Source organism: Cololabis saira, chromosome 3, assembly GCF_033807715.1.
Source record: "Cololabis saira isolate AMF1-May2022 chromosome 3, fColSai1.1, whole genome shotgun sequence".
Classification (NCBI taxonomy): Eukaryota; Metazoa; Chordata; class Actinopteri; order Beloniformes; family Belonidae; genus Cololabis; species Cololabis saira.
This window is the reverse complement of record NC_084589.1, coordinates 47724343-47742711: the sequence shown is the minus strand read 5'-3', so window position 1 is coordinate 47742711 and position 18369 is coordinate 47724343. Positions and strand designations below refer to the sequence as shown.

At 42.9% G+C, this 18369-nt stretch overlaps 1 protein-coding gene and 1 pseudogene across 1 annotated transcript; one reads left to right on the top strand and one right to left on the bottom strand.

Moving 5' to 3' along the window:
- Nucleotides 1-4070: 4070 nt before the first annotated feature.
- On the top strand, nt 4071-9102 carry LOC133440716 (hereditary hemochromatosis protein homolog; annotated as a pseudogene).
- Nucleotides 9103-12548: 3446 nt separating this feature from the next.
- On the bottom strand, nt 12549-13833 carry LOC133440435 (zinc finger protein 182-like). The gene has a single exon (XM_061717694.1). The coding sequence runs from the start codon at nt 13700-13702 to the stop codon at nt 12866-12868; it is 837 nt and encodes a 278-aa protein (XP_061573678.1). The 5' UTR covers nt 13703-13833; the 3' UTR covers nt 12549-12865.
- Between the last annotated feature and the right edge of the window lie 4536 nt (nt 13834-18369).

Sequence of the window (18369 nt, the reverse complement as noted above, 5' to 3'; positions counted from 1 at the left end):
AGTTGCTGTCTGACGGGACAGCATCTTCATGGTCACCCTGTCGTCTCATTGGCTCCGGATCTGCAGTTTTACTGGAGTCTGAGCGTAAACTTTCAGTCCCTTCCTCATATTTGTTTTGAGCTTCAGGAGAAGTGTGCAACAGCAGCTGGCCACAGTTTGGTCCTGGTTCACCATTTTCAACTTTCACATCAGCGAAATTGACCAATGAGACTTCCACCTCTACGTCCTCGTGCTTCATCTCCTGACCGCTGGAGTCTTCCTCCAGTTCTGTAGTCTGTGGATGCCCTGGTTCCTCCTGGTCCGGGCTGCAGCTCCTCTCCAGGTTATCGAGGTGCTGGTCACTGGAAACCCCGTCCTCCTCCACCTTACAAACATTTTCTTGTGGGAGTTCTGGAATTACAAAAAGGGACAAAAAGATAGGATTTTAACAAGTCAAAAGTGCTTCCCAGTGTTGATTGTTTGGTTGTATTTGTGAGGTTTAAACTTTGTCTTGAATCTTCGGTCTTCCCCTTCATCTATGTAGTTATTTGAAAACAAGTGCATTACTCTGTGTGACCATTAGGCGGCACTGTGACTGTACTCTTGTGTTACTGCGTTGGTATCGAGACAGTTGAAGAATAAAGTTGTTGTTCTAGAAATGGCTTCTTCCGCATCATAACATGGTGTCAGAGTAAAAACTTGAAGTAAAACAAAGATAGGAAGATAAAATGGAGCAGATGAAACCTAGAAATGGCTTCTTCCGCGTCATATATAACGATCTAAATACAAGTACTGCATATCAACACCTATATGAGCATCCTCCAACCATCGTGTTTTTTGCCAGTGTCATCTCACATCTTACAAGTTCTAGTTCTAAGGTATAGAGTGTATAACAAAATAAATGTTGGCCGGTTTTTGAGAAGCAGGTTGATGACATCCTATGGGATGATGTATACACCCATGATGATGTTGAACAAGCATATCAGTCATTTTTCAAGTCTTTCAACTCTGTATTCAACAGGTGCTTTCCTCTTGTCAGCAAAAAATCAAACAAGGTCTCTGCATTTAGAAAACCCTGGTTTACACCAGATCTCCATAAGTCTCTGAAAGCTAAGAATAGATTGTATAAGAAATTCATCAGTAATCCATCCCCAATGAATATAGCAAACTATAAGACATTTCGTAACATTATTATAATCATCTTGTTAGAACTGCCGAGAAAAATAACTTTTCCGCCAACTTCAATGAGGCTTCTAATAACATAAAAACTACCTGGGGAGTCATTAACCAGCTTTTAAATATGGATAAGTCTACAGCCACTCTTCCATCTCAATTTGGTGATGAAAATCCAGTCTACTTTGACCCATATTTTCACCAAAGCCCTAGAAACTGGAATAATACCCAATGACCTCAAAATTGCCAAATTTGGAGACCATAGTGTATTTAGAAACTACCGGCCCATTTCTGTTCTCCCATGTTTCTCAAAGATCCTGGAGAAATTTGTCTATAACAGAATGATGAAACATTTGCAGGACTGTAATATACTGTATAAACACCAATATGGATTTAGGAAAAATCATTCTGCAGAAATGGCTATACTTCAATTGGTTGAAAAAATTCACACTGCAATCAATAATAATGAATACACTTTGGGAATCTTTCTTGATTTATCCAAACCTTTGACACAGTTAATTTTGTTATTATTCTTCCAATGTGGATTTGCTTTAAAAAAAAAAAGAGAAAATCTACACGGAGCCAGTGTGATCTGCATCTTTTCTACAGAATAAAGGATTAAGTGTAAAGTGTGAAACATCAGTCTGGTCCAGAGTGTGAATGGACCATGAAAGGCAGCACCAAGTAAACAGAACAACAAGTTAGTTCGGGATGTTTCCGAATCCCACATCAGCAGCTGCTTGAGCTGGGGAGTTTCCCATTTAGTTGGTTTGCTTCATCACCACGGCTTTTAACTGGAAACAAAGGGATCTTGTAGGAGTCATACTCATGTGTTCATTCATTCAACTTTCCAGGGTTACGTACCGACTCTGTGGAGTCTGATTTCAGGTTTCCAGGCGAGGTCCAACAGTCTGCGCTGACGGTCGAGCTCTTCTTCATACTCCAAGATGCTTTTTTCAAACACTGACAATATTTCTACAGCAGCTGCTGTTAGTCGCTGACCGATAAACTCTCTCAGATGATTCACCTTAGACATTGTTGAAGAGGAAAAAGAAAGGAAACAACAGAACCGTCCGTCCTCCTCCTCTGTCCGTCCGTCAGGAACCAGACTCTACTCATCAATTCCGCTGCTGTTACGTGGGTCTTCGTGGGTCTTCGTGTGTTTTCATCTGCAAAACTGAAAGTAAAAACTCAGAAACAGACGGTCGGGTTTTTACCAGCAGTGTAATAAATATGTTTGTTCTCCAGCTGATGTCGGGGTTTCTGCTCCTCCACCTGGTGATGAGTTCAGGTAACAAATACTGCTGGAAACAGCTGTGTTTCTTTATTTACAGTAGGATAAAGTTCTTGTAGGAACTAATCGCCCCCCCACGGGCCAAACCTCAGACACAAATTCAATTTTACAATTTTAAAATTATAGTATGCTTATAGTTTATAAGTTAAGTAAAACTAGTTTACCTAATTCAGAGTAAGACTAACTGTAAAAAGGCTGTTCTCACATAGACATGTAATGTTCTAGATGAGAGCTGCACAGAGCTAGATAATAGCCTGTATTTACACTGCTTTATGTGTCAATATGCATTATCCCATCTAAATAAATAAAAAAAAATATTTTAATATAATTTCCAGTGTAATGTTATGTGTGTGTGTTCTGAGACAGTAAAGTTTAACATTATTTAGTTAGTTGGCCCTTAATTCTGTCAATAGCCTGCCCCTCTTTTTGGTTCTGCTGCTGCTTCCTCCCTCTTTTCTTCATCTCTAACTTCGGAGTCGGACTTCCTTTTTCTCTTAAATATGTCGTAAATCTTTCTCTGCATTTTGATGGCGATTCTGTATCATACCTGTCAAGTTTTGGATTTTAAAATAAGTTAAATTTTCCGCCGCTGTCCCACCATCGCAAACGAGGTCCAGTATTATATTATTATTACATTTTAAGACAGATTTATGAGAAATCTAAAATAACTACCTGTCAACCACTTACAAACTACAATTATGAGCTCAGAATCTGCTAGTTCTACCTTTGTTGACACTGAAATGCTGTGGACATTCCTGTGTTGGTAATTCCTATAATAGAGCCTAAATGAAAACACTAGTGAATTAAAGCACACTTATTTATTTTAAACATTTTTAGTTTATATATGCATTGATTGTCTTCAAGTGAAACATTTACATTTTATTTTAATTTGTCATTTTCACTCATGTGGCTCTCTGCCATCAATGACTGATGACACAGACGCACGTTTCTGTGTCTCCAGCTGAAATAACTTTCAGAACTCGTAACTGTTCATGGTCCTGCTCCTCTTTAGGAAAGTAAATCCGGTTTCCATTTTTTAGAGATATTTACACGAGGTCTTTGCTTTTTTGTCAGAAATGTCTCCTCTCTCTGGTTACATCCATCCATCTCTGATTTGTTGTTCCGAGTTTGTTCCCGTTGTTTCCACTAACCTCGTGAGAACTGCCCCCCAGGCTGCAGCAAGAGGCAGTTTCTGGCGAGACTAGTGACAATTCAGTTTGCGGTTTAAAAATAATTATAGGCTATTAGAAAACGGGAAATTTACAGGAAAATACTAATACGGGAAGACAGCGGGAAAGAGGGGTGAAATACGGTAGTTTCCCACCTAAACGGGAGACTTGACAGGTGTGTTCTGTATATGTTCACTGTATATTCCTGTGTTCTGCCACCAGGAGGCGCTGTGGGCAGCTCGTTACATTACAGCGGTGTAAATGTAACGTTACACCGCTGTAGTGTAGTTTGCTCGTCTGAAGGGACAAACTGTCAGCGTTAGATAAAGGGATACGTTTTCCTTCTAGTTAACATTTGATTAGTTTCTGCTCGTGTTGTGAGCATCAGTAAACTGAGAATAACAGCTGGATCATCTGTCCTCTCCACTCTTCTCTCTCCTCCCACTCTGCTCAAAATGCCTTCCTGTGGGATCCGGGTCTATATTTCTTTCCAGATTCCCGTTCCGGACCGATCCGGCTTACTTTCACCCCTGGTCTTACTCATAATTCTGTGCATTTTTTTAGGCTCCAGGCACTCGCTGTCGGTGTTGCTCACCTACATCTCAGGATCAACCCAGTTCCCAGAGTACACGGCGGTCCTGCTGCTGGACGACATCCAGGTGGGGTACTATGACTCAGAGACCAACAGAGTGATGAAGGTCGGTGCTGGAGGTGAGAAAGGGGAGGAGCTTGACGTGGGACACTTCGCCTTGAATGGGCTGTGGAACAATATGAAGGGGATGAGGATCAGGTTGGTGATGAAGCGTTTTGGCCGTTTGGCCCCCCTGCAGGGACATGGCTGCGCCTTGCGGAGCATTCCAGCAGTGGATGGCCCCTGCAGGGACACAGCGGCGCCTTGCGGATTGCTTTTGGCCTGTGCCCCCCCTTATGACATAGACATGCGGGTTCCAGTTCCTGGGGACCCCTGCCGGGACATTGTCACGCAAGGTCCGGCGTCTTGCATCCCTGCCGAGACTTCCAGCCCCCACAGAGACAAAGAACATATACGGACTTCCTGATCCCTCAGGGGTGGCCCCAAAGCTAAAGGGTCCCACCTCTCTCACTGGGCTGGTTTATTCCTGTAACTTTTGTATAAAAACCCTTTGACTGAACCCATCTGGGTCGACACACCAAATACAGACACGATCTGTGTTGGTCATGTCGAACGCCGGCTTAACTGATTAAAAAACTCTTTATACCACGAGCGGACTTCTGAACTGGTTTTTGATAAATTCCACAACAATTTGGTGCCGTTGACCCGGATAACAATAGACTTTTGATGGGAACTCCTTTTTCCAGACCAACGACACAACCAGCGACTTCTATCTAAATTAAATCAGAGGTAAGGGGTCCATTTTTTCAAAATCCCAAATTATTGTTTCTGGGCTGTTGTCGAAAGTCTGTGAACTGGAGTGCCAGAGAAAGTTGACGTTATCTTGAAATTTAGGTAAGTCCGCTGTGTGGTTGTGAGGGTTATTTTATTACTTTTGTGTTATTGGGAACGTTATTGTAGAGATGTTTTTAGGAACGCTGGCAATTTCATAACACTTGAATTTGATTGTGTTGTGAGAATGTTCTGCTTCTCCTGCCTTAAGAATCTGACTCGCTCTTCTAAAAAAAGGTTTAATATCTCGGGTAACATTAAAGAGAGAAATGGCCAAGAGCGCCATGGTTGGTCTGGTACCAATAAAAAGATAGTCCAGGGGGACTATTCTTATGCATATGCAGGACGTGGGGTCCGTAAGTGTTAGAACACTGATATATTTGTGAGAAATAGACATACTGTATGTAGAGGAACTGTTCTTTATTTTATAAGTGGGGATGACTAGCTCTCCCAAATACTTGGGGTATATTTCATTTCAGTAAGAATCGACTCGCTCTCCTTACATTAAGCCGAATGATTTGTATGCTCAAGTAGACTGATAGTTGGAAAGTTTTTGGGAAGTTTTTCAGTTCTTTAAATACATGTATGGTAATCACGGTACCGATAGTTTTATTTGTTAGTTTTGTTTGTTACTTAGTTAGTATTAAATATTGTTAAAATAACTAAAAGCACTTCGAACTCCCTCAGATCTTTGATGAAAGTAGATGCCGTAATGCAGAATCCCAAATAGCTTCGCTTACTGATCAAAATAAAAAGCTGATGGCTCTACTAGAAGGATTCAAAAACACAACGCAGACAAAAATGAAATTAGAGAACCAGTTAAATGATAAAATCAAAACCTTTATCCGGTGAAACTGATTAAAGAATCAAGTGACAATGACACTTCTGATGACGACTAGATTTTACAAAAAATCCAAGATCTGTTGCCTACAAAATTTGGAGCCAAATAATAGTAAGAGATTTTAAATAAATAAACAAAAATGGCTAGAGGAAACAGCTGTTAAACTAACTGCCACATGATTTGAAAAGTAAAGTACTTGATGCCTGAAGAATTCTCTTTAATCCCACAGCTGTCGCCAAAATCACACCAGAGCAAGCTCAGACCTTTTTATAATATGTATCGCCTTAACAGTTCAAAGGGAAGTAGATGATAATCCCAGGGAACTTTATGCTAAAATAATGTTGACAGCAAAAGAGAATTGTGGTCTGTCACGAGATCAGATTGATGGATTTCCTCCAGGGTCCAGCCAAATTTGGCTTACCTGTAATACCCGCTAACGACCTGGTTTCTCCTAAGGATGTAGCCCTCCTACAAGAAGACTACTGAGGTGAAGAAAAAACGGATTGTAGCATTCCCATGGTTGTAAAAATGTAAACAATTATGGGTCAGCAACGACGGCCGCGTTGTTGCACCCACATCCTTGTACACGTGAATAGCTGATCACAGTTGGCAATCACAGATGAGCAAAAGGGGGAATGTGTCAGATAGTGTTGAAAGACTGATAAGCTCCAAGATTTGCATCCTATAAAAATATTGCAAACATTATCAACACTTCCCCCCACCGTGATTTTTTTTTTTGAAGCTCTGCAAATAGACATTATGTGAGGGATATGAAATTATTCTTGTATGAAAATGTTCATGTATGAAAATGTTTTTGTATGTGCAGAGAATTTTAAACTGGACTTAAATGGACAATGTTGACACCTGTTAACACCCATTAGGAAGCACAAAACTCACGCTTCATGAAAGGATTATGGGTAGACCTATGACCATACCAAGCAATTCAGTTCTGTATATATGAAGAAGATGGACTTCCATGCCATGGATGAATCCATGATATCATTCTGTTCTGCTCTAACTTTTGCTGTCCAGTCAATCCACAGACAAGTAAAAGCTGTCCAGTCTCCTCCTAGTGGCAAACCATGCCACAACCCGGAGACTGGGTTTGTGTCAGAGAAAACCTCGCTGGTCCAAGGCTCAACACGTCCTGCACCACCGACACTCGAGTGTGAGGGGCGCTAACCTGGTTCCACGCATCCCACTGCAAGAACACAACTCCTCGACCATGCAGCGGAAACCAGCCGATTCCTTCTTCTTCCTACCCGGAAGTAGCTGAGCTCCAGCACCTGGGACCTCTGCAGAGGAGCAGGGGAGCAGGGGAGCAGGGGAGCAAAGGAGCAGCACAGGCCAAACTGTGACTCCACATGCTCTCCTTCTGAAGAACCGCTTGTTAAGCCTAAAACAAGCCAAAATCCACTGCCCGATTCCATTGAGGATTATAGCTACCTTGCTACAATGGTTAATCGCTGTTCCATACCTCTACCAAAGGATGTTTACTGGATTTGTGGTGTGAAGGCTTGTGAATATCTTCCAAACGGTTGGTCTGGAATATGTGGTCTGGGCCATGCGGTACCAGCCATGAGAATCGTTCACATTGTTAAAAGAGAATTGTACACACACACACAAACACCATGGTCAAGATTTTTTGGTGCCCTCGTTCCAAATTACGGAGTCATGGCAGCTTTGGAACAGATAAGAGATTTATCCCATGCAGTTGAAGATTAGCCAACACCACTGCAAAAGACATGCCTATGCTCTCACAAGAAATGACTGCTGTAGGGATGATGGATTTATTAGCTTCTCAAGGGGGAACTTGTGCTGTCATTAAAACTGAATGTTGTACATTTATACCCGCAATGCCACAGTCCAAGAAATAACGCATCACTTGAAAGATATTGCCAAAATGTTACATACACCTGTCATAAGTAGTTTGTTTAATTGGTTTAAAGAACAATTAGGACACGTTGGTTACTTGATATTTGAATTTGCTTTGTTGGTTTGTTGTTATTTGGTTTCCGACCACATGTCTAAGGTTTACTTGCAAACATATGTATCACTCAAACTATTACTAAAATGATGTACTCCACTGTAAAAAAAAAAAAAAAAAAAAAAAAAAAAAAAAAATTGTGAATTGATGAAGCGTTTTGGCCGTTTGGCCCCCCTGCAGGGACACAGCGGCGCTTTGCGGATTGCTTTTGGCCTGTGCCCCCCCTTATGACATAGACATGCGGGTTCCAGTTCCTGGGGACCCCTGCCGGGACATTGTCACGCAAGGTCCGGCGTCCCTGCCGAGACTTCCAGCCCCCACAGAGACAAAGAACATATACGGACTTCCTGATCCCTCAGGGGTGGTCCCAAAGCTAAAGGGTCCCACCTCTCTCACTGGGCTGGTTTATTCCTGTAACTTTTGTATAAAAACCCTTTGACTGAACCCATCTGGGTCGACACACCAAATACAGACACGATCTGTGTTGGTCATGTCGAACGCCGGCTTAACTGATTAAAAAACTCTCTATACCACGAGCGGACTTCTGAACTGGTTTTTGATAAATTCCACAACATTGGACATAGCCAGAAAACAGCTGAACCTGACCTCTCCAGGCATCTACATTCAACAGAGGATGGTGGTTTGTGGGGACCAGGAAGACGATCAGCATCATTTCCTCATGGTCAGGGATGGTGTGAATGGTCATGATGCCGAAAGCGTAGTGTGTAACACGACCCACTTCCTGTACGGCGGTGGTGATGGTTGGGAGTTCCAGTTGGACACCATGGAGCAGATTTACTTTCAGATGCGCTTCTCAAACATCTACCTGCCCTTCTGTGCCCGGACTCTGCAACACCTGCTGGAGAGCAACAAGCACCTGGTGATGCGTCGTGTTCGACCTCGACTACGCCTCCTATCACAGCCGGGGGGGGGGGCGGGGCCCAGATCACCTGTCTGGCCACAGACTTCTACCCTCGCCACATCAACCTGACGCTGCTGCGGGGCGGTGAACCCGTGGACGGGGAGGAAATGACCGTTGGCTCGGTGCTGCCCAACGGCAACGGTCTCTACCAGCTGAGGAAGACGCTGGTGGTGGATGAAGAGGAGCTGCAGAGGAAGCACAAGTACACCTGTGCAGCGTCTCACCTGAGTCTGGACAACCGGCTGGACGTGAGCTGGAGGGCGGAGTCTTTCCGCACATTCAGAGTCCACGTCATCTCTGCTCCGTCGTCCTGATAGTTGCTGCCATCCTGCTGCTGGTGCTGATGATGAAGATGAGGAAGAGATCAGGGTCAGAGGGCATCTCCATGGAAACACAGGAGAGTCCCGGAACAGACACCTGAATCTTGATGACACGGTTCCTGAAGTTTGCTGGTTCGTCCAGATGCAGTTTTGTGATCTTCAGTCCTGCTTCCAAGTTCTCTCTGCTCAGTTTAAATTCCAGTAAATGTTGAACTGACGACAAGTTTGATTTTCAAGTATCAGTACTGGATATTTACAGTAGTAATCATGTTCTACATCGTAGCCCAGTCGTCATATCAGGTGGGAGTGTGGGGTTCAGTGTCCTGCTCAAAGACTCCTCAGACTGGGGTCAGTCCACGACCTTCAGGATGGAGGACGACCCGCTCCACCCAACCACATGTCCAGACGGCTGCAGCGTAGTTAAGATCATTATCTGAAGCTGTTCAACGACACCTTCAGAAGATGCACGGTCCTTCCTTGAGCCAGCAATAGTGCATAAATGTTATTTATATACAACTTATGTTGTTTTTTTTTAACAATAAAGTTGCCATTTGTGAAAATTCAGTGTTGTGATTTCTTTACAGTTAACGTGATTCATTTGTCTTGTAACATAATAAAATGAAATGATGAGGAATCAGAGTAAATAACTGTGGTGTACCTGTTTAGAATTCAATTAAATCTTCCTGTGTGAAGACGAGGTGACTAAAGGCTGATTTATGGTTCCGCGTTACACCAACGCAGAGCCGCAGCGTAGGGTACGCGTCGATTTAACGCAGAACCGTAATTCAGGCTTTAAGATCCGTTCACACCGTGTCATAACTGCATGCGAGCGTCCAACTATCGTGTCGAGCTGCGTGACATCGGACGCTCTCTGTCCACACTGAAACCGTTAAACTCGCGGCCAGTTAGGACAGTCCAATACAAAAAAAATAAAGCAATGGAATTTATTTTGTCACTCAAGTTCGATCGCATCTCATGGGACACGCTTTGTGTACACAGCCGGCTCTTCTGCCCGGAGAGGCTTTGTTCCCACCCCTGCTACACGTCATTCAAGCAGCCAATCAGCGCAGAGCCTCATTATCATAACCCCGCCCCCTCAGAATCCCTCACAGAGGAGGTTAGAAGCGGTAAAACTAGAGACATGGCCCAGAGGCTGAATTTCTGATTTATGTAGAAAAAACAATCTTTAGATTGTTTTTAAGACATTCAATGCCTGTTTAAAATATACATTAAATGCCATAGTAGGTCCCCTTTAACGCACATCCTAAGTCACTTTTGCACAGACTCATATCCGGCACTTTAAAAACCTCATATTGTTCATTTTTGCTTATACATTTTCTTTTATATATTTGCTTTTATATTTTATATTTGTATTGTATTGCACCAATCACCACAACAAATTCCTTTTGTGTGTTTAACAAACTTGGCAATAAACCTTTTTCTGATTCTGATTCTGTTGAGCTTTTATAACTCACCACCAGGGGGCACTGCTGCTCTTTCTATGGAGAGTGTAATATTCCAGAATTAACAATAAAATAATTCATCCATCTAAAATGAAAGCTTAATTACATTTTTTATTATTATTTCTGACTACATATGAGGTGAGGTAAAAAGACATTTACTCCTAAACGGATGTCTGATATAAAGGGGTTAAATCCAAAGTGTGTCCTCTTCCTGGAATCTGATCCCGATGATCCTCCCTCTTCTTCCTGCTCTCCAACCTGCAGATCTGCAGCTTCAAGACGGATCTCAACATCAGCTTTAAAATAAATCATGTGTCAGACGAGTTGTAAATCTAGTACAACTTGATTTTATACATGTGATTCAATAATATTGTTAAAATCTCATTATGTAAATAATATGAAAAACATACACAGATATGTTGTAACTTTAGCTTGTATAGTTACAATAACACAGCATGGATCATTTGAATTGCATTGTTTTGACTTAGTTTGTCCCATGAATTATCACGATAATCTGATGTACGTGCAGCTCAGATTTTAAAACGCATAAAGCCTTTTACAGTTTTCAGCGAATTATGTATAATATCGCAATATACCGCAAAATTTGGATACCGCAATATCGTATTGTATCGTGACTCAAGTATCGTGATGTGTTTCCCACATCACACTCATTTCCTCATTCATTTGCAAACCAAATGTTCTTGTTTTCTAAATCAATAAAAACATTTTAAAGGGGAGATAAAAGCAAACCGTATCTGACTGCACTGACTTCTGAAATCTTCAAGTTTTTTTGTTTAATGCTGCAGATATCAAAGTTTATAAAATGGTGACTGATGGTTGGCTGTTCTGTTTCTGACGTGTTGATGGTTGCGTTTCTTCTTTTGTCCTCGTTTCTCTGAAGTTTCTTCATGTTTTTCAGAGGAACGTTGTAAAAACTGAACACGTAAAAATATCAAACTTGGACTAACCTTTGAACGATGGAGAGAGTTTAAAGGGATTGTGACATGAAAAACACATTTTTCTTGATTTTTTGTGTTTTGTTGGGTGTCTTGACATCAATTACACCCAAAAAACAAGGAACTTTTAACATTCAGTGTATTGTGTGCTTTCTGGGATTTTCTGCATAACTATGCAAAAACGGCGCATGTGGTTTGGTGGCGGATCGTTACGTAACGATCCGCTAAATCACCACCCCTCCACCCAGCTCCCTGTCTCCTCTCCTCTCCAGCGCGCCATAAAGGCTGATTTATGGTTCCACGTTACACCGACGCAGAACCTACGGCGTAGGGTTACGTGGCGACGCGCACCGTACGCTGAACCCTACGGCGTAGGCTCTGCGTCGATTTAAGGCAGAACCATAAATGAGGCTTAACAAGGAGCTGTTTAGAGCCTATTTTGTTCTAATCACCGGAGGAAAACTGCTAAGAAGACCCGCGGCCACTGACTGGACTTAAGATAAGGGGACACTGCTGCTTGCATGCCTTTATTTTTATGATTGTTTACTGTGGTTCGCCCTCCTGCTTTTCCGTGCATGCTTCGCCTGTCGCTCCCGGCTCTCTCCGACGCCGCTGTGAGCGTATGGCTGGAGGAGGAGGAGGTTTGGAGGAGGAGCGGAGCAATGATTGACAGGAAAGGGAGAAAAGGAAGCATTTTTCACGGCGCAAAAAAACACTGTAATAAAAAGCCAGGAAAAGATTACTAGAGTGAAGTTTTTCTTGTTACACTCTTTTAGACACATTTGAGGGATGTTGGCCAAGACTTTTAATAGTGTTAAAAGCATGTTAAAAATGATGTCACAATACCTTTAACAACATGGAGCTGCAGATTAACTTTACAAAGAGAATGTGAGTGAAGAAGAAACAGACGGGAAAAAGGACGTGTGAGAGAGGCTTTGTAGATGAATGAAATAAACTGTCACGTTTAAAGAAACTTTCAGCAAATACTAACAGCTCTTTATTTGCACCGTGGAGACGGCAAGTTACCAACAGCAACAAATAACGATTTTAAGAAGGAACAGGGATTCAAACAAACTCAATGCAGAACTTTAAAAAAAGTACACAACCACATCGTTCCCTCTGCGTCAAGTTGACGGAGAAGCATAAATCCGGGTTGAACCTGCAACCCTTGTGGGGAGGGGATTAGGCCCATCAGCCACAGGAGGTGGTGGTTGGACTTCTGCGGGTTCTTCTTCTGTGGGTCAGACAGGAGTGGACAGCTGCCCCCGGAGGACGACAACATGAGCTTCACTTGTCACGAGTCACCAGACTTCTCCTCCGGGTGACTTTTCATGTGACTCAGCAAATCCATTCTGCAGCTAAAACCTTTGTTGCACGTCTTGCACAAATATCACTTTCACCCATGTGAGTGGTTATGTGCCGTTTAAGATGTGATGTTTTAGTAAAGGTTTTTCCACAGGTGTTGCACAGGTACGGCCTTTCACCGGTGTGGGTCCTCAAGTGAATCACAAGGGTAGAACGTTCTGTGTAACTCTTTCCACATGTTTTGCAGATGTAGGGCTTCTCGCCCGTGTGTGTGGTTATGTGGCGCTTAAGAGCTGATAAATAAGTAAAGGCATTGCTGCAGGTGTTGCACAGGTACGGCTTTTGGCCGGTGTGGGTCCTCGAGTGAACCAGCAGGCTGGAACGTTCTGTGTAACTTTTTCCACATGTTTTGCAGATGTAGGGCTTCTCGCCCATGTGGATCATTTTATGCTTATTGAATGTTGATGACTTTCTAAACAATTTTCCGCAGGTGTTGCACAGGTACGGCCTTTCGCCAGTGTGGATCTTCATGTGATTCATTAAAATATGACTTTTACTGAACTCTTTCTTGCAAGTGCTGCAAGAAAACGCCTTCTTCCCCATGTGGGTCCTGGTCAGCTTTGATTTACAGTTGCTGTCTGACGGGACAGCAGCATCTTCGTGGTCACCGTGTCGTCTCATTGGCTCCGGATCTACAGTTTTACTGGAGTCTGAGCGTAAACTTTCAGTCCCTCCCTCATCTTTGTTTTGAGCTTCAGGAGAAGTGTGCAACAGCAGGTGGCCACAGTTTGGTCCTGGTTCAACATTTTCAACTTTCACATCAGCGACATTGACCAAAGAGACATCCACCTCTACGTCCTCGTGCTTCATCTCCTGACCGCTGGAGTCTTCCTCCAGTTCTGTAGTCTGTGGATGCCCTGGTTCCTCCTGGTCCGGGCTGCAGCTCCTCTCCAGGTTATCCAGGTGCTGGTCACTGAAAACCCCGTCCTCCTCCACCTTACAAACATTTTCTTGTGGGAGTTCTGGAATTACAAAAAGACAGGATTTTAACAAGTCAAAAGTGTTTCCCACTGTTGATGGTTTGGTTGTATTTGTGAGATTTAAAGTTTGTCCTGAACCTTCTGTCTTCCCCTTCATCTATGTAGTATATTTGAAACCAAGTGCATTACTCTGTGTGACCATTAGGTGGCACTGTGACTGTAGGAAACCTAGCAGAAAATTGGAGTCTGGATCCAGAGATTTTAACTGTTTCTTGTCGCCAGCGGAATCGCCGAAAAGTCTGATTCAGTGAAAAGAGCCACGTTCCTATATGTGGCCGGGGACAAAGCAATTAAAGGTATATAAAACTTGTGACTTTGATGAAGACGTAGATGACTATGATACATTGAAAGAACATTGTGAGCCAAGGAAAAATGTGACGTATTTGAGGCACCTGTTCTTTATTCAAGTGCAAGGAATATCAGAGACTGTTGATGCATATGTGACTGATTTAAAAAAGAAAGTGAAAGACTACGAGTTTGAGCACCTCACTGACACCTATTGATGTAAATGTTCGCACATCCAAGTGGAGAACAAGGTGGATTGAGGAAAACCTACAGTACGACCCTCGCAGAACTGGTCAGTGCCAATAAGGCAGAATGAAACATCTTTATGTAATCTGAATTAGATGACATATATGACACGCACAGCAATCAATCTCACTCTAATAAAGTACGGTAGTTGTCTTCAATTTCATAATGACACCATAGTTAAACTGAAACAATAGTAGGTACAGTAGCCTATGCTGTACCAGGATCATTTTCCATAGGTGTTAATAGAGTGGTTAATCGTACCACAGAACACAGCACATACACCTACTACCTTTCACCAGACAGTGCCAATTCATTTAATATCTCACCTCTGCATTTATAGCCAAGCCACTTGAGGGAGGACACAGGTCCCACACACTGGAGACACTTGTCCAAGGGGGAGACAGTTGCACACACCAGGCTATGTTTCTGACACTGTTGGAATGTTTTTATTGTAACATTTATTGTTACCAGACAGTTTGAGCAGCAAGACATTTCAGAATCATATGTATTTATCTTAAAAGTATTTAAAAAAAACAAATGTCCATCAAATGTCTACATTACATTCAACTTACCCTCTCACTGTTGACAACTGTCTCCATTTCAGTTGGACTGCAGAACTGATTCTCCGTGTCCATCTAAGATGGAGAACAAGAGCAGATGTGTTCAAAATTAACACCGTGGTCTGCCTGTGTTCATTTGTTTAAGTTTAAGTTAAGTGACAGGATAAAAATAAGTGTGGAAATACAGCTTTAGAAGGTCTGTCAACAATATCTTGCACAGGCTCCAGACTAACTTGTCCACTGGTGCGACAACTGAGAAAGTTGGTTGCACCAGCACATGATTTGGTGGCACCTTTTTTATGGAATATTGTATCAGTCAGAAAGGAGTGCTTGAAAACAGGGTTTTGTATCTGTAACCATAGTTTTGTAAAGCTGTGCATTTATGTTTGTAACTGTAACTATAGTTTTGCAAACTTTTAAGTACAAGCATTTATCTGTAAGCTTAGTTTCGTAAACTTCTACATGTGTGCAAACTCCGTTTTACAAGTCTGTGCATTCAGACACTTGCAAGCTCACTTTCATACAGCTAAATATTTAATAGCTACTACTATGTACAAGTTTACAAAACTACAGTTACAGATACAAACAAATATGAGTTACAGAAACAAAACCCTGTTTTCAAGTACCGTATTTTCGCGACCATAAGGCGCACATACATTTTTATTTTATTTTTTTTAATGTGCCGGGCGCCTTATGAAACGGTGCGCCGTGTCTATTACCTGAATTACGGTAATGTGAGGCCGGCCACCATGAGAACGGTAAAAAGAGAAGGGGGCGGGTGAAGCCTTGCAGACGTGAATGAGACCATCCACTGAGCTGTTTAATGCGGAAACAGAAGATGAAAACTTTTAAGGATTTGCTTGATGTGTAAAGTGAAATAAAATACAATCAAACTAAGTTTTGCTCCTGCTCTATTTAAATAAGCACACAAACACACTGTGTGTGTGTGTGTGTGTGTTCTGCAGCGCGCGTGTGTTTTGCATGTCGGAACCGAGGATGCACCTGCCGTGGGTTTGCGGGGTCCGATCGCCGGTTCCCCGGGGCAGATCCGGCAGAAATGCCGGTGCTCTTTCCCCGGGAGTCCCTGCTACCAGTCCATGTGGGCTCCTCCGGTCCCGGCCGGTCGGAACCGGTCACTTTCCCCGGTTGAAGCCGCGGTGATGCGCGCTGCTTCAGCCCGACTTCCTGGTTCCCCAAGCGGTCCGTTGACCTGGTTCCCGGCCGCTTTGCGAGCAGAGATTTCTGGGGTACGTCTCAGGTCGGATCAGCTTCCCCCTCCGAGATTTTCAGCAATATCCGGTACCGGACCCCGACATGCGCGTGTGTGTGTGTGTGTTGCGCCGCGAAACACACACATTCTCATTTATGTGGTGCTTGCCTGCCGCGCTGATGGACAGAAACTTAATGGTGATTTTTAAAAGAAAAACTTTGCATAAGACGTTTCCAGCCGGAGTCATTATAAGGGCGAATGAAAAGAGGTGATTGGATGAAGGGATGATGATCAAGTGGCTGAGACAGTGGCGCAGCTGAATTAGCGGAGCGGAGCTCCTGTCGGATACAACCCGGTACCAGATCCCCCGACATGCGTGTGTGTGAGCGGGACCAGCGGGACCCGGGACCGCCGCGGTCGGGATCCGCAGCACAACGGGGTATGAAAAGTTTATTTACTCTTGTGCTTGTCTGCCACGCTGATGGACAGAAACGGCCGCCGATGGTGATTTTTAAAAGAAAAGCGTTGCTGAGACTTTTCCAGCCAGAGTGAAATGAAAAGGGCTGGTGGCTGAGACAGGTTTATGTGCAGCGACCCAGTGGTTTTTTTTTTAATTCTTTAATGCGGAAACAGAATATGAACCTTTGAAGGGTTTGATTGATTTGAAAAGTGAAATAAAATATCAAACTAAGTTTTGCTTCCGCTCTATTTTTAGCGCGTGTGTGTTTTGCAGCGCGTGTGTGTGCAGCTCCGTCTCTGTAGACGGCGCCTTTTGGGTCGGTGTGCCATATGTGTGTTTTAAAACCAAAAATGACACACAAAACTGAGGGTGCGCCTTTCCACACGGTGCGCCATATGGTCGTGAAAATACGGTACACCTTTTTGAATGATATATATACACACACATATATATATATATATATATATATATGATATATTCCATATTATTCTGGTATTGCTTTACTATGGAGATAACGGAGCATATTTTAATAGTGTTGCACTTGGTCAGTGATTTGGCTGTTTTGGTAGTCCAATGTGACGTTACTGCAGGGCTCTACAGAGCGAGTATTTCACTTGCCCCTAAAAATGGAAATGTGCAAACTGGAAGAAATAATTTACGAGCACAGTGTGCGGGTTAAGATTAAAACCTACAGTAATCTTTTTTGCACCCCGCTGCTATTCATTCAGAAAATAGTATTTCATAGTCAGATAATGTACAATGTTTATTAAAAGTATCAATATATACCTGTTCCAAATCTTCAATTGTGGAGGAAGACTTTGTAACACCAGAATCTTCTGGAGGCATTTCCTCAGTAGAAACCTGCAAAACGGAAAAATATAGATATTTTCATAAATGTCTTGATGGCAGGTTGTTCTCTGTGTAACATTATGCAAAAGGTTTCATGGCTGTGTTTCTGAGTGTTTTGAGGAAAGAAATCCACTCAAAATGTTTCTTAATTAGTCAACAAGGAAAATTATTACAGTCTTTGAAACCTAGAATCTTCCCAAAATAATGTTTATGTGCGTGGTTATGTGCCGTTTAAGATCTGATGATTCAGTAAAGATTTTTCCGCAGGTGTTGCACAGGTACGGCCTTTCACCAGTGTGGATCTTCATGTGATCCATTAAATTACTACTTTTACTGAACTGTTTCCTGCAAGTGCTGCAAGAAAATACCTTCTTCCCCGTGTGGGTCCTGGTCAGCTTTGATTTACAGTTGCTGTCTGACGGGACAGCAGCATCTTCGTGGTCACTGTGTCGTCTCATTGGCTCCGGATCTGCAGTTTTACTGGAGTCTGAGCGTAAAGTTTCAGTCCCTTCCTCATCTTTGTTTTGAGCTTCAGGAGAAGTGTGCAACAGCAGCTGGCCACAGTTTGGTCCTGGTTCACCATTTTCAACTTTCACATCAGCGACATTGACCAATGAGACATCCACCTCTACGTCCTCGTGCTTCATCTCCTGACCGCTGGAGTCTTCCTCCAGTTCTGTAGTCTGTGGATGCCCTGGTTCCTCCTGGTCCGGGCTGCAGCTCCTCTCCAGGTTATCCAGGTGCTGGTCACTGAAAACCCCGTCCTCCTCCACCTTACAAACATTTTCTTGTGGGAGTTCTGGAATTACAAAAAGGGACAAAAAGATAGGATTTTAACAAGTCAAAAGTGCTTCCCAGTGTTGATTGTTTGGTTGTATTTGTGAGGT